The following is a 24,801-nucleotide window of genomic DNA, read 5'->3' as shown; positions in this document are numbered from 1 at the left end:
TTTAGATTAACCTCTCTGACCTGTTTAATTGCTCAAAACCACCTGACTTGCCAGACAGAATAGAAGTTGTCTCTATTCCATCTGACTAACTGACTTCGTATCTGTCTTATGATTTTCCTAATCACACGGTCTGAATTGTAAGATGTGGCGAGTCATATCTTTAAAACACATCGTGTAAATAGGGCTTTAAGTTGTAACAAGCAATTCTTTATATACATAAAACAAACCAGCATTTGTACCTTACACATTTAGTGAAATAAATTGATTTTAATGTTTATTTTCCTTGCATTTTTCAAACTTAATCAGGTATTTATTTTATAGCAGTACATTTCTCATGTAATGATATACACCAAGTACATTTATATGAATTAATGGTTGGTAATATAAATAGTTTACAATATACATTTTTCTTAATTTCAGTTATTTGAAATAAAGGTACCAGACAAATTTCCCCTGGTAATCGTTTTAAAAAAAATTCATTTATTAATATTTAACAGCTATGCATTGGATACTGGTCCCAGAGCCACCTGTGCCTAGGCTTTCTTTACATATTGTTGAAGACCTCATTTCAAGCCAAAATAAATCTCCTAAGAAAACCCTATTGTTCGGATGAAGCAAAAATAAATGATAAACTAGACTCTTGTTGCTATAGCAACAAAATGGTCTTCCGTTCCTCATGTATTAATCTGTACAAAAAATCCATTTCTCTTGTAAACAAAAAATGGATATTATATACACTGTAAAAGAATTCCCAAAAAGTAAAACCAAAAAGACAAAATGTCAATTTTTGAGTACTTTTTGTGACGACCGGAAGTTACGCTGGATCATACAGAACATAGTTAACATATCTTCATACATTGTTTTGTTTTTCCTTTTTTTTGGATGTTCAGATTTTTGTTTGTTATAATATCTCGTTGAAAAAAGTTTTTTGTTTCGGGACCGGACACGATCGAACGGAAGTGATTAATAAATTGAAAATACATATTTTAGTACATTTACCTACGATTTGTTACTGTTCATCACACTGAATAAAATATCTAAAAAAATCTAAAGTTAAAAAAAAATTATATTGCTTGAACGCTTCGAGTGAGAACAAGAAGTGACGTACGACCAAATGAAATCCGTTAAACACATGTTCAATCAAATGTCCATTATCATACAAGTTTTGTGTCTTGATCTCTCACAGTTTCTGAGATCTTGCGGGTATTTTATTTTTAAAAAAGGTTTCCTGAGATATTTGAGATGATTACCGGAAGTAGAACTTTTTATGTTTTTTACTATGTGTGGATAACCTTTTGTAATTATATTGCTAAAATGTGACTTCCTTGCTAAATAACCAACATATTTTTAAAAATTCAGAATTGGGTGTACTTCCTGTGACGACCGGAAGTTACACCGGACAAAACAAAATAGTGTTCACACATGTACATACATAGGTTTATCATCCCATAAAGTTTAGTTGTTCAAGTCATTACCGTTTTTGAGATCTCGTCAAAAAAAGTTTTTTGTCTCGGGACAGGAAACGGACAAAAGGAAGAGATCTCGTCAAAATTAGGTTTTTTTGTCTCGGGACAGGAAACGGAGAGACAGAAGTGCTCAATGAAAATTAAATTTGTTATTTCTTATTTACTTGCCTATCTAACATTATTATTTATCAAAGTAGCTAAAACCATTGAATGAAAACAGTTAAACGGATAAACATCTTGATTTGTTTCAACTCTTCTGGTGTGGACCGGAAGTGACGTTCGACAAAATGAAACTGTTTAAACATATCTTCAATCAAATGTCTATAATCGGTGAAAGTTTCGTTTCTTAATCACATACATTTTCTGAGATCTTGCGGGTACAAAATATGTTTTAAAAAAGCGTCCTTAGATAATAAAGATATCTCACCGGAAGTAGATTTTTTTTGTTTATTTAACATTGCATGGATGACGTGTGTAAGGATCTATACTAATATCTTTATTCTTCGGAAAGTTAATTAAATACGTAAAAGCAAAAAAAAATTGAAATGCTTCCGGTGACGACAGGAAGTTACGCCGAACAAAACAAAAATGTTTAAACACATCTACAACTATAGGTCTATTATCCCTCAAAGTTTGGATGTTCAAGTCTATATTGTTTCAGAGATCTCGAAGGGACAAGCTTTTTGTCGCGGGACAGGAAAAAAACACGTAGAGAAATGATCATTTTCTATCAGTCCTGAAAACTTGAAGCAAATCTATCGAGCCATCTCTGAGAAATATTGTGGAAAAAACTGGGGAAAAAATAATAAACTAGATACGATCTCGTTACGAGTAACAAGTGGGTCTTCTGTTCACTTTTCAAACGATACGTTTAAAATATTATTAAAATTTCAGAATTCCCCCCTCAACCACTCCCTTTCAGATAATGTATACGATTGTCAATATCCTTTCAAATGCTTAACAAAGTGTTCAGCTTTTTCACATACATCACATTAAATATTTAAGATTTTTTTAACCCTAAAATATCTAATTACGTCATCAATGGGTGTGGCAAAGAGTTTTTCAAACTGATATTGTGACGATCAACAACTTTGCTTCTATAATGCATTACAGAATCTTGATCGTTTTTAAGGTATGTGTAAGAGACTATATGAGTGTCTTGGCCCCTATTTTAAGGGACCAGTCCGCTTATCGTGAGTTCATTCAAACGTCTTACGAATACCAACATTTTTTGTTCTTACAATCATCTAAAGTTACTGTTCATTTTGAAATACAAATGATTGAATCTTTTAGGGGCCAGCCCTCTAGATCCTTTATTGGGACAAACATTGGTATTTTGATCAATGATATCGATTAGAATCATAAATGCAAATAGTTTCTCTACTACAATACTTAACAAAATATGTCTTCTTTTTTAGATATATTGCGTCAAAGATTAAGTACTTTGGCCCCTAAAAATCGCTAACTACGTAATAAATGGGTGTGGCATTGATTTTGTCTGATAGATATAGTTACGATCAACAACGTTGCTACTATAATTACAGTATCTATATCGTTTTTTAGTTATTTATAATCGAGCTTACGAGTGTCTTGGTCACTAATTTAAGGGGCTAGTCCCTTTTTCTAGAGTTCATTCAAAAGGTCTTACAAATACTAACATCTTTTGTTTTCACAATTATCTAAAATTGTTGTTCATTTTTTAGATCGAATGATTGAATATTTTAGGGGCAAGCCCTCTAGATCCTTAATGGGGACAGACAATCGTGTTTTGATTAGTGGAATTGATTAGAATCATCAATACAGGAATTTTCTCTTCATATCTAGAATTGTTGATCATTTTTGAGATACAATTACGTAATAAATGGGCGTGGCAATGATTTTTTTCTAATAGATATTGGTAATATCTACACAATGCAAACATTTTCTCTTCTACAAAACATGTCTGCGTCTAAGTTTAAGTACTTCGGCCCCTAAAAATCCCTACTTACGTAATAAATAGGCGTGACAATGATTTTTCCTTATTGATATTGTTACAATCAATACCATCGCTTCTATAATGCATTACACAATCTTTATCATTTTTAAGTTATTTGTAATAGAGTTTACGAGTGCTTTGGCCCCTAAAAAAGGGGACCAGGCCCTTTTTCTTGATTTTGTTGAAAAAACTTTTAATTCTCTACTACTTTTAATATAAATGTCTTAACAAAATATCAACTGATTAAAAGATTCAGATCAAAAAGTATGAAATTTTGATTAAAAATTAGTACCCAATTTTCGTGCCTAGGCGAGCTCCAAAACATTGCGCCACTGGCGTAAAACAACATAATAGTGCACAACCTCAAACTATAGACTACCTATCCTGAAAATTTCATAGTCATATCTCTCATAGTTTCTGAGATCAGCTCTGCTCAAAATAGGTCGTAACTCGGTACCGGAAACGACGGTTTCAAAATTTTCAAAACCTTCTAGAATTATGAGCTCTGGCAATCATCTGTGCAAAAAAAGTTTAAATCGGCCGAATAGTTTTTGAGAAATCGCGTGCACAAAATTTGTGGGAAAAAATAATACGAAGAAACAGTACGAAAACAACTAGATACGATCTCGTTACGAGTAACGAGTAGGTCTTCCTTGCGATTTCTGTTTTAAATCATACCATGAATATTCGATATAATTTCAGAATTACCCCCCCCCCACACACACACACTTTCAGATAATGTATACAAATCCCTAATTACGTAATAAATCGGTGTTGCAATGAGTCTTCCAGATAGATATTGCTACATTTAACAACTTTGCTTTTATAATGCATTACGAAATCTTAATCGTTTTTATGTAATTTGTAATAGACTTTACGCGTTTCTTGCCCCCCCCCCCCCCCCCCCACTAAATAAAGGGGCCAGCCCCTTTTTCTTGATTTCTTTGGAAAGGTCTTGAGAATACTAACAATTTTTGTTCTTACACCCATCTAAAATTGTTCATCATTTTTGAGATACAAATGTATGAATATTTTAGGGGCCAGCCCTCTAGATCCTTAATTGGGGCTGAAATTCGTGTTTTGATAAGTGGAATCGATTTAAATCATAAATTCAAACATTTTCTCTTCTATGATGTCTAACAAAATATGTATACTTCTCTAGTTATATTGCGTCATAGTTTAAGTACTCTGGCCCCTAAAAATCCCTAATTACGTAATAAATGGGCGTGGCAATGAGTTGTTCTAATAGATATTGGTACAATCAACAACTTTGCTTCTATAATGCATTACAAAATCTTTATCGTTTTTAAGTTATTTGTAATAGAGTTTATGACTGTCTTGGCCCCTAATTTAAGGGGCCAGCCCCTATTTCTTGATTTTGTTGAAAAGAACTTTTGATTATCTACCACTTTTGTTATATATGTTTTAACAAAATATCAACTCATAAAAAGATACAGATCAAAACGTATGAAAAATTTGATTCGAAATTCGTACCCAATTTTCGAGCCTAGGCGAGCTCATAGAAATGGCGCCACTGGCGCCAAAAAACTACATTGTGCACAACTTCAACTTATGGTCTACCTATCCTGAAAATTTCATATTCCTATCTCTGATAGTCTCTGAGTTTATGTCTGCACAAAATTAGTCGTAAAAACTTACAAAATCGGCCGTAAATCGGAACCGGAAGTGCTGATTTCAAAATTTAAAAAAAACTTCTAGAATTATGACCACTGGCAATCATCTGAGAAAAAATTGTTGAAATCGGCCGAATAGTTTTCGAGAAATCGCGTGCACAAAATTCGTGGAAAAAAAAAATAATAATAACTAGACTTGAACTAGGTTGAAAATAATGGTTCAAGATGACAGATCCAGTAAAATCAGGCAAGGAAAACTAAATGATTTTATGAATAGGAAGGGGCGGGGGTCGGTGCGTGTACTGTGTAAATTTAATTTCCACGTATGGGCAATAAGCGCCGTTTAATTTCAGGTATTCCTTCTTAATTGTTCAATCCGCTGCATATTTCACAAACAATAAGAATGGGGTCCGAGGTTCATTTTCACAAATTTTCATTAGGATTGAGTGAAGGGCTTGGGAGTTAGAATTTTTTTATAGTACCTGTCAAACACGACAATTGAAACTCAAATGCCAAAAACTTCATAACTCTGTTATTAATGAACGAATTGGTCTTGTAATTAGTACAGTAATCTAGAATGGTAATTAGTTAAAATTAAAGGCCCAAGATCAAAGATCAAGTAAAATCGGGCCAGAAAAACTAAATGATTTTATGAATTGGGAGGGGGGGGGAGGTCGGTCGTTGACTGCTATATTAAACGTAGAATATTGAATTCTAAATATCGCATATTACACAATTTCTAAATAAAATACAGATGTTAGAACAATATATAAGCGTTGTTTGAAAGATGTAACTGTTGATTTTTTTTACATCTATTTATTCTTAGGCTCAAACACTCATAAACGGGTGGTCAGTTTTTAAACCTTGTTGCAGTCACCCGTTCGTTTGTATAGTTACGTGTATAAACTTCGGAGGCTTTTCTTAATCCCGACAGGCAACAGATTTGTATCAGTATATAGACATGCACAAAAAAAGGAAAAAGTACACCATCTTTAATAAAAATGACTTTTTAGCGTTGACTTCCAATCAGTAAGAAGACAATTATTTAAAAATGAATTTCAAATTATCTGAATCCATAGACATTATCCCGGAACTTGATATAAAATATGTATAATTTTTGGACGCCAATGTACATTTAGCTTCTATCCAATTTACTCCACGTTACCTGTACTAGTTCTTATTCAAAGTACTTGAGAGAGAGAGAGAGAGAGAGAGATTACATAGCGTTTTATAATGTTCAGGATATCAATATATAAGCAACCTATGTCAATAAACGCATGTATACATGCATGTGTGTATCTATATATGGGATTAAATACTAAGCAGTCCTCCTTTTTAAGCCGAGTAGAATTACGTGGGTGCATTGCTAAATGTTGTGTGCATACAGTCATTGAGATGGCGGCATTTCTTTGATGCCGGCAAAGCGACCAAGCGAACTCTAATGCGGTCGAACTGCAGGGGCACTTCGGCGGCATGTCTTTGATGTCAGCGATGCGACGAGCGTCGTAATTTAGAGAGCTGCTGACAGAAAAGAGCTCTATATTTGTACTAAAAAAAAGCCGTTATTTTTTTTATTTATGACAAAAATAAAACGGAAAACATTCAAATCCATCATTTTAAAGATAAACCCATTAATCAAAACACAAATGAGAGAGAAAAAAGATTCGGCACTCCGGGACTGAACCCGGGTCGCCTGGGCACACGTCCACCACTCTAACGACTGAGCTACGCGGACCCTCGCTTCAGAACTTTGGAGTCCAAAATCTCAAGAATGCATGGATTGATTTTAAAACGAATTTCATATTCTGAAGTTTTGAGAGCGTCTCTATCGAATGAAAAAATAAAAAAAATTCAAATCCAAAAAATTAAAAAATTAAGGTTTTTCATTTCCTTCCGGTGACGACCGGAAGTCACGACGGACGTTCGGATATGCGAAGGGCACTGCGGCCGTTCACTCTCTACCTTCTCTGAAAATTTGAAAGTCCTATCTTGAATAATTTTTGAGAAAAATTGTGAACAAGCAAAAACATAAAATCTTTAATATCTCGGTACCAGAAGTGACGACTAAAAAAATTTCGTGTAATTTTCTTACAAATTTTGTCATGAATAAGATCTGAAAGTTTCACGAAAATCGGCTGAAGCGTTTTTGAGAAAACGTGACAGAAAAAAAAAATAATAATAATAACTAGACACGATCTCGTTGCGAGTAACGAGGAGGTCTTCCGTCCAATTTTTAGAAGGAAATATGACATTCGGCTTTGAGTTTCGACATCAAAACATGTTATGGAAAAGGGAGTGAAGTACTAACGCTTTATTGTATCGCTGTTTATATGTTCTCTGACATTGCTTTTTTAAATATTTGCATTTCTTCCAATTAAGATAGAAAAGATTAAATTTGTTTATCTCTGGTCCCTAAAAACCTTAATTGGGTAACGCAAGAGAAAATCATTATATTGTTAGGATATATAAACGTATTAAACCAAATCTAGCTTTATTAACCTTTCACAAAATGGCTCTCATTAAAGGGCTATAGATTAAAGATTTTAGAGCTCTTTGATCCCATAATTTATGGGGCCAGTCCTTTTTTCCTGGAATCAAATAAAAGAACATTTAATTCTGGACACATTTTGTCAACAAGTGTTTAGAAATTCGTTACCGTTCTGGAGATATATGAGAAAGCAGGTTTTAGGGGCCGATCCCTTATCTCCTTATAGGGGCCGTTTGACGAAATTTTGAAGGTCGCATACTGTTAAGAACATCATTTTAAACAACTTTTCTTCTGTACTGCATTTCATAATATTTTTCTTTTCTGAGATATAGGTGATCAAAATTTTGGACTTTTGGCCCCTAAAAACCCTTAATTACAAAACACATGATAAAATCATTACATTGCTTGAAAACATAATTTCATATAAAAGATAAACATATAAATTGCTTCTATAACATTTAACAAAATATCTCTCAGTAAAGGGCTAAAGATTAAAGACTTTAGAACCTTTTAATCCCCTTATTTGAGAGGCCAGCCCCCCTTTCTTGATATCAAATGAAAATTTATTCAATTCTAAACAAATTTTGTTCAACAAGTGTTTATAAATTCGTTACCGTTTTGGAGATATATGAGAAAGAAGGTTTTAGGTTTTATCTCCTTATAGGGGCCGTTTAACGAAATTTTGAGATTGCATATTGTTAAAAACATTAATTTGAACAACTTTTCTTCTGTTTTGCATTTCAAAATATTTTTACTTTCTGAGATAAAGGTGATCAAAATTTTGGAGTTTTGGCCCCTAAAAACCACTAATTACAAAACACATGATAAAATCATTACATTGCTTGAATACATAACTCTTAGATAAACACATTTGCTTCTATGACCTTTCACAAGATATCTTTCGGTAAAGGACTACAGATTAAAGACTATGGAGCCCTTTAATCCCCTTATTTGAGGGGCCAGCCCCTTTTTCTTGATATCAAATAAAAATTTATTTAATTCTAAACAAATTTTGTTCAACAAGTGTTTAGAAATCTGTTTCCGTTTTGGAGATATATGAGAAAGAAGGTTTTAGGGGCCGATCACTTAACTCCTTATAGGGGCCGTTTGATGAAATTTTGAAGGCCGATATTGTTAAGAACATAATTTTAAACAAATTTTCTTCTGTACTGCATTAAAAAATATTTTCCCTTTCTGAGATATGGGTGATCAAAATGTTGGACTTTCGGCCCCTATAAACCCTTAATTACGTAACACATTATAAAATCATTACATCACTTGGATATATAACTGTGAGATAAACATATTTGCTTCTATAACATTTCACAAAATATCTCTCAGTAAAAGGCTACAGATGAAAGACTTTAGGGCCCCTTTGTCCCCTAATTTGAGAAACTAGCCCCTTTTTCTTGATATCAAATGAAAGGTCTTGTAAATATAATAAAACTTTACTATACATGTTTTAACAAAATATTTTTCAAAAGAGAGATAGACAAAGAAAACCATGAAAAATTATGACTTTTTTAGTCTCAATTTTCGGGACCAGGCGAGTTTTAACGCCTTTTGAGCATGACAAATATGAATGCCAAATGGCACATCTACAATCTATTGTCTACAATCCCAGAAAGTATGAACTCAATATCTTTTACCGTTTAGGAGGAGGTCCCTGGACAAGCCGACCCTCTGAAAATCACTAAAACGTCACTATCTTAAGAACGGAAATGACGTCATCAAAAAAAATAATGTATATTAAGTTTAGATCAATATCTATTAGATCTGAAAGTTTCATGAAAATCGGCCGAGCCGTTTTTGAGAAATCGCGGGCACAAAATTTGTAAGAAAAAAAAAGAAAAATAACTAGACACGATCTCGTTGCGAGCAACGAGGAGGTCTTCCGTGTGTTTTAGAACATGAAGTACATGTACGACCTTGGTATGCTATTTAACGGCTAAACGTGATTTAAAATATAAGACAAAGGTCTTCATTCTAAGGGCCAGATACTATTTTGTTTTAGATGTATGAGCTTTGGTTGAAAACATTTAGATCTCTAATTCGAGAGGCAGCCTCTTTTTCCTCGTATCAAATGAAAAGTCATTTACTTTTAAAAATATTTTGTTCTTCAAGTGTATAGAAATTTGTTACCATTCTTGAGATATCTCAGAAAGAGCGTTTAAGGGGCCGATCCCTTATCTCCTTATAGGGGTTGTTTAACGAAATTTTGAAGAATCCATATTGTTTAGTAGATCATTTTGAGTATCTTTTCTTCTATACTACATTTCAAATTTTTTTTTCTTTCTGAGATATCGGTGATCAAAGTTTTGAATTTTGAACCCTTAAAAACCTTAATTACGTATCACATTATAAAATCATGACACTGCTTGGATACATAACTGTGAGATAAACATATTTGCTTCTATAATCTTTCACAAAATATATCTCAGTAAAGGGGCTATAGATGAAAGACTTGAGAGCCCTTTGGTTCCCTAATTTGAGGGGCCAGCCCCTTTGTCTTGATATCAAATAAAAGGTCTTATAAATATAAAAAAAAATCAACATTATATGTTTTAACAAAATATCATTCAGAAAAGAGAAAAACAAAGAAAACCAGAAAAAAATTATGATATTTGTTTAATCTCAATTTTTGGGTCCAGGCGAGCTTCGGCGCTTTTTGCAATCGAAATTATTTTAAACCTTCATGCACAATTTCAATCTTCCGTCTACCATCACTGAAAATTTCAAGTGTATATCTGCTATAGTTTAAAAGGAGTACTGCCGACAAAATACCTCTCTGAAAATCGACAAAACGACTATATCTCAAACCCTGAAGTGACGTCATCAATAAAAAAAATTTGCAATACGGTTCACATCGTCATCTATAAGATCGAGAAGTTTCATAAAAATCAATTGAGTGGTTTTCGAGATCTTGCGTGCACAAAATTTGTAAGAAAAAAAAATAATATAGAAGAATAGGGAAAAAGGAACAAAGCAATAACAATAAGGTTTTCCGTTAGAAACTGAAGACCTTAATAATAAGAAAAGTGAAAAAGAAACAATAGAATAATAGAAGGGTCTTCCGCTGAAGACGGAAGACCCTTATAATTAAAGAATGATTTTGTCTAAATCTTAACGTACGAGTGTTTTCAACTTGTACTTCAGTCCAACAACCCCTTTATTTTGAATATCTTATTTAGAAAGTCAAAAAAAAATGGAGAGAAGGAAATAGAGAGAAAGAACAAATCTTGGCTCCGGCGAGATTCGAACACACAGCTTTTGCAGGTGTCATAACAAAATTTCATCGTAGACTGGTCCTCTGTTTCTATCATACGAAATATATATCGCGCATATCAGACAGGCATTGCCAGTCTATATTTCATCATCGAAGGTTCACGTCAAAACATGGCTGACGCGAAATAATTCCCGATTTTCTCTTTGAATTTGGGGCGTTTCCGCCCGGGACAGGAGCTGAATTTTTGTATGAGATGAAATACAACGTGTAAGATGTCTCACTACTCAGGTTTGGTAACAGTGCGAGGTCATTTGAAATATTAATGCGTGTTTGTGTCTGGAGGGGGATGAAAAGGACCGAGCTTGATTTTCGTCGTAAATAAATCGAAAGTAGAATTTTGAGGTGTGGATCTCGGATTCGGTTAACGACAATTAGGGGATGTCCTAAAACAATGACTGATGCATTTTACACATGTATTTCAGAGTAGAGATTTTTTTGTGTCGTTTACTATTATGTTTGACTGTTTTATATCAACAGGATTGATAAAATTTTTATAAATGTAGCAATAACGAAATCAGTAACACGTAAATTTATTCATAAGAAAATTGATGACAGTAATTTCCACAGTTCTAACATTCATAAGTAGTTCACACGCTATCGTAGATACAGACTAAACGGAAAACAAGAAATATACATGCAACAGAAATATTACGCGGCTGCTTACATCCCTTGCACTGTGTAAATTTTAAGTCCCCATACAGGCTATACTCGCGGCTTGATATCGGAAATTTCTTCTTAATTGTTCAACCCGCTGCAAATTTGGCAGAAAAACAGAATGAGGCCCGAGGTACATTTACACAAAATTTCATGAGGATTGAGTGAAGGGCTCGGGAGTTATAATCTTTTTCTACAGTACATGTCAAACACGAAAATTAAAACTCAAATGCCAAAAAGTTCATAACTCTGTTAATAATGAACGAATTGGTCTGGTAATTAGTACGGTAATCTAGAATGGTACTAAGTTGAAATTAAAGGTCCGAGATCAAAGATCAAGTAAAATCGGGCCAGAAAAACTAAATGATTTTATGAAGGGTGGGGGGGGGGGGGGAGTGGTCGGGGACTTCTATATTAAACGGAAAATACTAAATTCCCAATATCACTAGAGTTTGAGATACGTGCTTGACCTTTATTTTGCTATTTACCAGCTAAACATGATTTGGAAATAGAATGAAAAATCCTTTGATTTTAAACATACTCTTTTCTTCAATTTTTATATCCTCTTTTTCTTTTACAAATAAATTATAAATGTATTGGACTTCTCGCCCTTGTTTTGTTTCTGATATATGTATAAGAGCTTTGATTGAAACATTTAGATCCCTCTCATCATGTAATTTGAGGGGCTAGCCCCTTTTTTCTTGATATCAATGAAAGGTCCCTTAATATTAAACACATTTTGTTCAACAAGTGTTTAGAAATTTGTTACTATTTTTGAGATATTAGGGAAAGATTGTTTTAGGGGCCGACCATTTATCTCCTTATAAGGACCATTAAACGAAACTTTGGTGGTTAAATATTATTACGAATATTATTCTGAGTATCTTCTCTTCTATAATGCATTTCAAAATATTTCTCCTTTTTAAGAAATAAATGATCAAAATATTGGACTTCTAGCCCCTTTAAAATCCAAATTATGTAACATATCAGAAAACTTTTAACAAATATAGGTAGATAACTGGAAGATAAACATTTTTGCTTCTATAATACATTACAAAATATTTTTCATTAAAGAGATATAGATAAAAGACTTTAGACCCCTCTTGGCCCCTAATATGAGGGGTCAGCCCCTTTTGCTTGGTGTCAGTTGAAAGATCTTTTATAGATTAATTTTTGATGCTATACATGTGTTAGCAAAATATTGATTAGAAGAAAGATATTTGTGATCAAATCTCAAATTTCGTAAAAATTGTCAAAAAAATTTAACATCAACATTTTCAGTTCCGGGCGAGCTTCAAGGATGATGACTTCTGGTCAAATCTAAAACAAGCAAGCAAATCTACCATAACCACTCTATCTTGCATATAAATTTCAAGTCCCTAACTATAACAGTTTTTGAGGAGATGCGTGGACAATATCATGTTCCAAAATACATGAAAAAGGGAGATAATTCAGAAACGGAAGTGAATTTTCAGACAGGAAGTAAGATGCAAAGAGATATTCACCTAAGACATCATCCCTGTAAAAATCATTAAAATCGATTGAGAAATGGCTGAGAAATTAAGGGTGACTACCAAGAAAAAAAATAATATTATAGAAGAATGAGAACGCGTAGAAAAACAGTAAGGTCTTCCGCTGAAGACGGAAGACCTTAATAATAAAGGACTGTTTTTGTCTAAATCTTAAAGGAAGAGTGTTTTTCAACTTGTACTTCAGTCCAACAACCCCTTTATTTTGAATATCTTAGTTAGAAAGTCAAAAACAAAAATGGAGAGAAGGAAATAGAGAGAAAGAACAAATCTTGGCTCCACACAGCCTTTGCAGGTGTCATAACAGTATTTCATCAAAGGTTCGCGTCAAAACATGGCTGACGCGAAATAATTCCCGATTTTCTCTTTGAATTAGGGGCGTTTCCGCCCGGGACAGGAGCTGAATTTTTGTATGAGATGAAATACAACGTGTAAGATGTCTCACTACTCAGGTTTGGTAACAGTGCGAGGTCATTTAAAATATTAATGCGTGTTTGTGTCTGGAGGGAGATGAAAAGGACCGAGCTTGATTTTCGTCGTAAATAAATCGAAAGTAGAATTTTGAGGTGTGGATCTCGGATTCGGTTAACGACAATTAGGGGAAGTCCTAAAACAATGACTGATGCATTTTACACATGTATTTCAGAGTAGAGATTTTTTTGTGTCGTTTACTATTATGTTTGACTGTTTTATATCAACAGGATTGATAAAATTTTTATAAATGTAGCAATAACGAAATCAGTAACACGTAAATTTATTCATAAGAAAATTGATGACAGTAATTTCCACAGTTCTAACATTCATAAGTAGTTCACACGCTATCGTAGATACAGACTAAACGGAAAACAAGAAATATACATGCAACAGAAATATTACGCGGCTGCTTACATCCCTTGCACTGTGTAAATTTTAAGTCCCCATACAGGCTATACTCGCGGCTTGATATCGGAAATTTCTTCTTAATTGTTCAACCCGCTGCAAATTTGGCAGAAAAACAGAATGAGGCCCGAGGTACATTTACACAAAATTTCATGAGGATTGAGTGAAGGGCTCGGGAGTTATAATCTTTTTCTACAGTACATGTCAAACACGAAAATTAAAACTCAAATGCCAAAAAGTTCATAACTCTGTTAATAATGAACGAATTGGTCTGGTAATTAGTACGGTAATCTAGAATGGTACTAAGTTGAAATTAAAGGTCCGAGATCAAAGATCAAGTAAAATCGGGCCAGAAAAACTAAATGATTTTATGAAGGGTGGGGGGGGGGAGTGGTCGGGGACTTCTATATTAAACGGAAAATACTAAATTCCCAATATCACTAGAGTTTGAGATACGTGCTTGACCTTTATTTTGCTATTTACCAGCTAAACATGATTTGGAAATAGAATGAAAAATCCTTTGATTTTAAACATACTCTTTTCTTCAATTTTTATATCCTCTTTTTCTTTTACAAATAAATTATAAATGTATTGGACTTCTCGCCCTTGTTTTGTTTCTGATATATGTATAAGAGCTTTGATTGAAACATTTAGATCCCTCTCATCATGTAATTTGAGGGGCTAGCCCCTTTTTTCTTGATATCAATGAAAGGTCCCTTAATATTAAACACATTTTGTTCAACAAGTGTTTAGAAATTTGTTACTGTTTTTGAGATATTAGGGAAAGATTGTTTTAGGGGCCGACCATTTATCTCCTTATAAGGACCATTAAACGAAACTTTGGTGGTTAAATATTATTACGAATATTATTCTGAGTATCTTCTCTTCTATAATGCATTTCAAAATATTTCTCCTTTTTAAGAAATAAATGATCAAAATATTGGACTTCTAGCCCCTTTAAAATCCAAATTATGTAACATATCAGAAAACTTTTAACAAATATAGGTAGATAACTGGAAGATAAACATTTTTGCTTCTATAATACATTACAAAATATTTTTCATTAAAGAGATATAGATAAAAGACTTTAGACCCCTCTTGGCCCCTAATATGAGGGGTCAGCCCCTTTTGCTTGGTGTCAGTTGAAAGATCTTTTATAGATTAATTTTTGATGCTATACATGTGTTAGCAAAATATTGATTAGAAGAAAGATATTTGTGATCAAATCTCAAATTTCGTAAAAATTGTCAAAAAAATTTAACATCAACATTTTCAGTTCCGGGCGAGCTTCAAGGATGATGACTTCTGGTCAAATCTAAAACAAGCAAGCAAATCTACCATAACCACTCTATCTTGCATATAAATTTCAAGTCCCTAACTATAACAGTTTTTGAGGAGATGCGTGGACAATATCATGTTCCAAAATACATGAAAAAGGGAGATAATTCAGAAACGGAAGTGAATTTTCAGACAGGAAGTAAGATGCAAAGAGATATTCACCTAAGACATCATCCCTGTAAAAATCATTAAAATCGATTGAGAAATGGCTGAGAAATTAAGGGTGACTACCAAGAAAAAAAATAATATTATAGAAGAATGAGAACGCGTAGAAAAACAGTAAGGTCTTCCGCTGAAGACGGAAGACCTTAATAATAATAGGGAAAAAGAAACCGTACGAAAACAATAAGGTCTTCCGTTGGAAAACGGAAGACCTTAATAATAATAACATTTTCTCTTCTATGATGTCTAACAAAATATGTCTACTTCTCTAGATATATTGCGTCAAAGTTTAAGTACTTTGGCCCCTAAAAATCCCTCATAACGTAATAAATGGGCGTGGCAATAATTTTTTCTAATAGATATTGGTACGATCAACAACTTTGCTTCTATAATGCATTACAAAATCTTTATCGTTTTTAAGTTATTTGTAATAGGGTTAACGAGTGCCTTGGCCCCTAATTTAAGGGGCCAGCCCCTTTTTCTTGATTTGTTTGAAAAGGTCTTGAGAATACAAATATTTTTTGTTCTTACACCCATGTAATATTGTTGATCATTTCTGAGATACAAATGTTTGAATATTTTAGGGGCCAGCCCTCAAGATCCTTAATGGGGACAGAAATTCGTGTTTTGATAAGTGGAATCGATTTAAATCATTTATTCAAAAATTTTCTATTCTATGATGTCTAACAAAATATTTCTACTTCTCTAGTTATATTGCGTCAAAGTTAAAGATCTTTGGCCCTTAAAATCCCTAATTACGTAATAAATGGGTGTGGCAATATTTTTTTCTAATAGATATTGGTACGATCAACAACTTTGCTTCCATAATGCATTACAAAATCTTTATCGTTTTTATGTTATTTGTAATAGAGTTTATGAGTGTTTTGGCCCCTAAATAAAGGGCCCAGCCCCTTATTTTTGATTTTGTTGGAAAGAACTTTTGATTATCTACCTTTTTTGTTATATATGTTTTGACAAAATATCAACTCATAAAAAGATACAGATCAAAACGTATGAAAAATTTGATTCGAAATTCGTACCCAATTTTCGTGCCCAGGCGAGCTCATAGAAATGGCGCCACTGGCGCCAAAAAACTACATTGTGCACAACTTCAACCTATGGTCTACCTATCCTGAAAATTTCATATTCCTATCTCTGATAGTCTCTGAGTTTATGTCTGCACAAAATGGGTCGTAAAAACTGACAAAATCGGCCGTAAATCGGAACCGGAAGTGCCGATTTCAAAATTTCAAAAAACTTCTAGAATTATGACCACTGGCTATCATCTGAGAAAAAATGGTCGAAATCGGCCGAATAGTTTTCGAGAAATCGCGTGCACAAAATTCGTGGAAAAAAAAAAATAATAATAATAACTAGATACGATCTCGTTACGAGTAACGAGTAGGTCTTCCGTTCAATTTTTAAACGATACGATTAAAATATTAATGGAATTTCAGAATCCCCCCTTAAAACACTCCCTTTCAGATAACGTATACGATTGTCAATACATATATCCTTTAAAATACTTGACAAAGTGGTTTGCTTTTTCACATATTGCACGTTAAAGATTTAAGATATTAGTCCCCTAAAATCCCTAATTACGTCATCAATGGGTGTGGCAATGAGTTTTACAAATTGATATTGTTACGATCAACAACTTTGTTTCTGTAATGCATTACAAAATCTTGATCGTTTTTAAGGTATGTAAAAAAGACTTTACGAATGTCTTGGCCCCTAATGTAAGGGGCCATCCCTTTTTTCTTGAGTTTATTCAAAAGATCTTACAAATACTAACAATTTTTGTTCTTACATGTATCTAAAATTGTTGTTTATTTTTTTCTACAGATGACTGAATATTTTAGGGGACAGTCCTGTAGATCCTTAATGGGGACAGACATTGGTGTTTTGATTAATGGAACCGATAAGAATCAACAATAAAACATTTTTTATTCTATAATACGTAACAAAATATGTATCCTTCTCTATCTGATTTTACATATCCCGTGTAATTTATTTAAATTTTTGATGTAACGGACCTCAACGATCTTCAACCTTTGATTAGGAGCATATTTTGTTATGCTTTGTAGAACAACAATTTTTGAATCAAAATGCATCAATCAAAACACCGATATCTTAACACCTTAGGAACTATGGGGTCAGGCCCTTGATAGTACAATCTTCAATATCTTGATACAAACATAAATTGTGATGTGTTAATTCAGCGCGCATAGTTCCAGACATGGTACTCATACATGTTTTTTTTTTATATGAAGTGATTCCATTCAAATTTTATATGTTATTAATTTAAAATACAATTGATGTGTTGAGGTCATTACAAGGGGAGAAATTAATGTTTCGCTAAATTGCATAAAACATTCTCCGATAAACTGTAATCATTAGTTCTTTAGGATGAAAAGCTCCTATGTTTAATCATGATGATATCTTTTGTACATGGCTTATAATGACCTCCTTCCTTTTGCTTAAGACGTGGTAAATCCGAATTAGAATTAATAAAATGTAACAATTTTCGGCAAACAACTTTTTCTGTAGCCGTTCATGCACGGAAATTGATCCCTGAACATATTCAAAACTTCTTGGGGATTAATCTTACAAACAGAAACTATAGATCTACAGGAAAACTTGTTTTGCACTGTAAATTTATATTTAGTTTAGGCTATTTTTACCCATTCAGAAGATTGTCCTAACCTGCTATAGAGGGAAAAAAATCTTCAAAATTGGTTTAAAATTCTCTTGACAAAATATGTGGATGTACATGTATTTCTCTTGACCGAATTATTCGGAGTAAATGTTATTTGTTACATGCCGGGTATTTTATTTTATCAGCACAAAGAAACTGAACAAGATACGGGATTTTCTGAGAATACCTAGATTCAAACAGGTTTACCCTCAAAACTAAGTGCTCTCCTTTTGTATGTATATAAACTGCACACCTCCCCAGAATGCTGTATGTGTGTTTTGAACGAAGTAGTTCCTATGAATGATTAACATCATCTAGAATACAGCAAAAATTATTCCCAAGCTCCAGAAAAAAAAAACTAATTTTCATTGGTTTTCTAATTATACATTAAAGATAATGTTCTTTCACATCAACTTTCATAATTTTGTTTCGTTTTTATAATTTTAAAGTGAATTTTTAACCGGTATTTCAAAATACCCTTAATATTTTTAACATCAACATTTGGTATTTGATACTGAAAATAAGTATCTGCAGGCATTTCTGCTATTCAACATTCATTTTTTCACGGTAGTTTTTTAATCACTTTTTTACATTTTAGAGGAAAACTCAGTTTATTTCTGCTGAAAGGAAATTGGGAGGAAATGTTATTTGTGTCCAATCTCATCAACTAACAATAACACAACATACGTCATCTTTTTTTCAAAATCTCGAGCTGCATACAAGTCTATCGTTTTTTCCATTTGAATGTAAACACTCTGCATATCTAAAGCATTTGTCTTGAAAGAAGTAGTTCCTATGAAAAATGATCATTATCTGACAAAATAAATTACTAGTAAATATCCTCCTCAGTGATTCAATTTCTTTAAAATGAACAAAGAAAAAACGAAATAAATAAATAAAGTACGTAAATATCATTCTGAAGGAAGAAAATGAAATAACAATTGACAAAGGTCTGTTTTATTGGTCTATTACCTGTGTAATATCTTGAAAGGACACTTTGATAGCATCATGATAACTAAAGTAAACAGGAATTTTCTCAACTTTAACGGATATTTCTTCCGTAACATAGATGTGATCTAGGATAGTCCCTCCTTCTGTTGTGGAAAAATCAACTTTTTGTTCAAACCCTTTTGATTGAAAAAAACTCGTAATAGGTCCTTTCGATCTGGCATCTTCGTTGAAATCTCCAACTACAACACAATGAAATCCACGTTCTTGGAAGATAATAACAACATTCTGTAGGGCATCTAGAAAAAAGCCAACGTTAATGTTGCCTGGTCGGTAGATCACTATTACGATGATATTCTCTTTGCAAAATTCTAACGCCATACCCTCAATATTCTTTACGGGAAGTTCATGAAATCTGACAGTTTCTCCTTTCCTTTGGAACATACCTATTCCGCCGCCTCTGGCTTGGCTTAACTTACGAAAAGTGTTTGATGAATCATCATAACACATTCCTCTTGAAACGCTGTAAAAGTTGAATCCCGGAATTTCAAATTTTGTCAAGTCTTCCTGGTTTCTTAGCCACGTCTCCGTTAAACACATCAAATCTGTATTTGTCAGTCTGTTGTCGGATTTGATATCTTGTATATGCGCCCTTAGACTTTGAGCATTTAGTAGAAGGAACGTTTTGCATTCCTCAGTTTGTTTTTCTCCAGTTTCACCTACTCCTCTTGGGAAAAATCTTTGCATGATGCCCAATGATGTTTTAACATCTGGATCAGCGTAAATTTTCTTCTTAAGCTTTTCTTCATCTGCGGTCTCTATGAATAATCCATCCTTTGAAGTTACTCTACTAATAGCTACATATGCCTGACCAGCAGCAAAAGTACGATCTAAATTGACCACTACCTTGTCTGTCGTCATTCCTTGTACTTTGTGTGCTGTGCATGCCCAAGACAGTTTAAGTGGAAATTGGTGTCGAACTACATTTTTGGTATTCTTTTCCTTGACATCTTCCTGAATTCTTTGAATAACGATCTGATTTCCGTGTTGGGTCTTTGTTCCATGCAGTTTACCGATTTCTTTACTGTCAAATATCACTCCAACTCCTTGAATGCTTTTTCTCTGATGATCTCGTCCATACTCAAAGTGAGATATATAACCCATTGCACCATTTACAAGTCCATCTTCAACATTTACATTTCTTGTAAGCATAACCCTTGCATTCACAGCTAAAAGCAGTGACGATGATAGTCCATCTGTTTTGGTTGTGGTCAGGGGTTTCTCGCGTAATTTTAACCTTCCTGTTGCCTTTTCTTTCTGATAATCTTGTGCATCTACCTCTATCAAATCTGCACCGCAAGTTTGCAACTTTACTAGATTGAAATCGTTTACTTCATCGTTTGTAGAATAAACGTGCAACACGTCGTCTGGACCTTCCCTGATGCAATCTCGCAATACTGTTAAAGCTTCATTCGATATATGCTCATCAATTGTTCTAACACGCAAAAAATTCAAAACGGTAGCAAATTCAACGTCCTCCCTCTGTCGCATTATTTCGTCAAGCTCAATTATTTTGAAGAAGTCCAACCAGTAGTCAACAGGGTACGAGTCATTTACCATAAACAATCTCTCGTCTTTTCGTTGTTTTACAGGAGGAAGCTGGTAGAAATCACCTACAGCAATGACCGAAATACCACCAAATGGTTGCTTGCATTTTTTAATTTGGACGAGTCGTTCATGTATGTAATACATCAGACGTTTAAAGACCATGGATACTTCATCTATGATCAAGATTTGCACATTCTCTAATTTGGACCTCATTGCATTTAAAGTTTGCTCCTTCAAAGGTTCATATGGAATGGGTAGTGCTCTTGTCAACGAGAAAACATGATGAATTGTGCTTCCTCCAATGTTAAAGGCAGCCGTTCCAGTGAAAGCAGTTAAAAGAATTGATAAGGAGTTGGGTATGGACAATGTCTTTCCAAGAAGTCTCGAGGCTTCAAAATGAATTGCTTTAATCAAATGACTTTTACCGGTTCCTGCTCCGCCCGTTATAAAGATATGGAATGGTTCTGGATTTTCTCGAGATATTTTCTTTAGACACCATTCGCGCACTGTATAAAAGACCTCCTTCTGTTTATCATTTAAGCTTTGCAGTAAAGGAAGCATCTCTTGTCTTGAATTCGAAGCCTCCCTTATATGATATATAACATCTGAACGATCATCTCTTTCAACTTCTTCAGTTACTTCCTTTTGTCTGTTGCCTTCTGAGTCCAATATTGATTTCTGAATTAAACAATCTTCACGCTTCATTTCAGCATCGGGACAAAGACTTGCCCAAGCATCTTCAGGCTCGCCAATCATTTCAAATATTTCTGCAGCATTTTCAACTGCTTCCTCGTTTTTCGAAAACTGATTTCGATGCTCATTGACGATATTCTTCACTGCTTGCAGATCGCTACCTACTCTGACAAACCCATTGCTATAGAATGACTCATAGAGATCAAAACTTGGTGGTTTCAGTTGACTTTGATTAACATAAGGCAAAAATAGCTGAAGTATTGATTGAAAATACTTTTCTGGTGCACTTTCAGCATTGAATCTTGGGTATCTTATGACAGCTGGTTTTCCTCTTGTTCTTTTCTGGATATAACCCTTTCCATTTAGCAATTCGTATACTCCTTCCTTTTTAACCACAGGAATTTGAGATTTTGCAAGTACTCTAAACACGGAGCAGAACTCTGCAAGGCACATCTGATTGAAATATTCTATCTGTGGGCGATTTTCATATCTTTCTACAATATTCGACATCCAAATGTCTTCCTCATCTTCATCACATTCACACTCCTCCGATTGTGATTTCTGTTTTCTTTTCAGCTGTGATAGAGGTTTGCTTAAGCGTGTTGGATTTTCCCCAACAGGAATAAACACTACTTTTCTTGAGCACTCTTTCATTTTTAAATTGCATACTCTGTACACAGCCTCTTGTGCACTGACTTCTCTGTGATTTAAATAAGCTGATCCTATTTTCTTTATAGTTTGCTTTGCACTAAGATTTCCTTCAGTTGCCTCAATTTTTGTTTGTTTTAATAACATGCCCATTTCTCGTTCTGATTTTGAGATATACGAAATAATGTACACAATACAACTAAATGGATCAAGAACATACTGAATGGTTATATTAGCATCCCAGCATTTAAGGAGACATTCGTTGTATTGATTTGTCCACATTTCCTTTGGGTCTCTCTTTAAAATAGTTGTTGTCCTTGATGTTAGTACTCTATGTGCGTTCTCATAATCTTCTTGTGACAGAGATAAATCTGTAAATATCTCTTCAGTTGTTTGATTTTCGCTATTATCATCAAGAACTTTATTCCACACCATAAGTAAAGTATCCTTAGCTTGTGATGAGTTCATTTGCATATTCGTATGAAGACTCTCTGCATCTTCCTCATATCGTTCAGCTATAAAGGTCCTTTCCGATGGCGGTCTTGGAAAGTTGAATCTGCATTCTGTTCCCTTTTTTCTACACGATTTAGAGTGACTTTTGCTATGTTGTTGAACACTTAACACTGTCTGTCTTAGTTCTTGCTCATCATCTTCGGTTGGTAGAGAGCATGATACATACTTGTCAATGAAGTCAGTAACACGTTCCTCAGTATCTTCCCCAAATTTTGGTGCGTCTTCAACCCAATATAAACAATGCATATGTGGGGAACCCCTTTGTTGGAATTCAACTCTTACAAAGTAGTCCACAACATTCCCTATGGGATTTGCTGGTGCCAGAATAACTTCTTTTTGGAATACATGAAATCTGTGTTCAAACATTCTAGCAACAGTGACTGGATTTCTTCTAAGAATTTCACTTTTTTCAGACCAGTCTAAATGAGATGGATTTCTATTGTCATCCTCATGATGTAAAATACAACCCACTATCTCATTCCATCTGAATTCAGCAGCAGAAAAAGAACAAAACCATGTTGGGATTCCTAACTGCCGCAGCATTGCAAAAAGATCTTTTTGTGTTGCAGACCAATACGCAGGTGTTCCTCTTATTGGTTGCATGAATCGCAAGGCTTCGTCATTTCTGAGAAGTTTTGAGAGGACTTTTGGATCTTGTAGCATGTCTGACGTCACCAACTTTCCATCGTAACTTTTGGACAAAGACTTCCGTATTGATATCTGTGTTTTGTCAATCACCTGTTTTAATTCTGACATAAACTGCGCAAAAAATATGTAATTTGTGTCCTTTGCGAATCTGTTGTCTGTATTCATAAGTCTGTTGTTGAAATATCTAGAAAGTGTTATTCTTTCATCCCTCTCTTCATTCCATGAGAATTTGCCAGATGGGAATAAATGTGGGAATGACTTTGCTTCATTTCCTTCTTCTTGTAACATCCTTATAGGGTTCTGTCCTTCACCTGGTGCAATATTGTAGACATCATCAAAGTAATGATCAAGGACTTCTTGCGCAATGTCCACAGGTTGTAAGCAAGTGTCAGTTACGACTTCCTGGTTGTGATTTCCCTCCATTTCTGGACTTTCCTCGTTTCTTTCAGATATTTCAATAGTATCACGTAACAAGCAGTGATCGTCATTGTCAGTCCAATTACAGTTAATAGAAACGTCTTGGTACCATTTATTGTGTTTTTTCAAAAACTCAAGAGCTGCTTTAATATGTCGTGGAGTTACGAATTGGTATTCGTAGTAGCCTTTGTATGATAGTTTGCGTTTGAGTTTCACCCTAAGTAACAAATTCTCATCAACGTTTAGTGGCAAACTAGTTGTTCTCTTTATATTTGACGGAACGCAAACTACAGGTCCGTGCACATTTCTTTGTCCACCTTGAGGAAGAGACATTACTTTCATGAATGGAATGTGTAAAGCAATCAGGTGCTGTTCTAAGGAATTCAAATCGCTAAGCTCTGATGGAATTTCCTCAAGTGACATTTTGTTAATTGCAGCCTCTTGTGGGATTCTTCCACTCAATATTTTTCTGTGACATGTAAAACACATCCACAAAGAAGATCTGGGACAATAGTTTGTACAAGACGCGTCACACAGGTGAACATATTTGTCATCTATACATTGATCTGCGACATTTTTTGCCTGATTGTTCATTGTATATAAATCTTGTGTACATCCCCGAACTTGGTTTTCAAACAGCAAACGATGGCAACAACAACATGTGTACTCTGGTCCTTGTTTGACGACGTTTTTAAACATATTTATTACTTCGCCTTCATTTTTCAGTTTTTCCTTCCGTTCTTGTCTTTTTTTTGAAACGTTTTCTTTTTTTAGTCTTTTAACTTTTGAACTCGAATGATAACTCACTTTACTTGCAAGTTTAAGTTTATCCCTGTGGTCTTCGTCTAATTTGTACTTTTCTGTACTTCTTTCCTTGACATTTCGTCTATGCATCTCATCTGTCTGGTACTTTGCAATACTTTTTTGCTTCGTGGTCATTCTATGCTCAGCATCCATTGCATATTTTTGCACCCCTTTCTGTATTAAATTTGTCCTGTAATTTTCGTCACTCAGATACCTTCCTTTACTGGTTTCTTTAACTTTTGACCTAAATGTCTCATCAATCATGTAACGCATTTTTTTCTTAGCAAGTAGATCTTCACTTTGCATTTTTAAAAATATATTGCGTTTCCCTCTCATTCTTTTACGATTGCTTAGTCTTTTGTTATATTCCACCTCAAAACTTGGTGCCAAAGATTGCTGTTGTAAATTAGTTG

The 24,801-nt window shown here is 34.1% G+C and overlaps 1 protein-coding gene across 1 annotated transcript in view; it reads right to left on the bottom strand.

The window, feature by feature from the left end:
- The window catches only part of LOC128174766 (uncharacterized), a 35,540-nt gene extending 11,533 nt beyond the window's left edge, over positions 1-24,007 (bottom strand). Inside the window, exon 1 of the mRNA XM_052840232.1 lies at positions 19,504-24,007. Within this exon, the coding sequence (XP_052696192.1) occupies positions 19,504-24,007 (4,504 nt within the window). The remainder of the gene's footprint in view (positions 1-19,503) is intronic.
- Between the last annotated feature and the right edge of the window lie 794 nt (positions 24,008-24,801).

This window comes from Crassostrea angulata, chromosome 2 (assembly GCF_025612915.1).
Source record: "Crassostrea angulata isolate pt1a10 chromosome 2, ASM2561291v2, whole genome shotgun sequence".
NCBI lineage: Eukaryota > Metazoa > Mollusca > Bivalvia > Ostreida > Ostreidae > Magallana > Magallana angulata.
The sequence above is the reverse complement of the archived record's forward strand: the minus strand, read 5'-3'. Positions and strand labels throughout refer to the sequence as shown.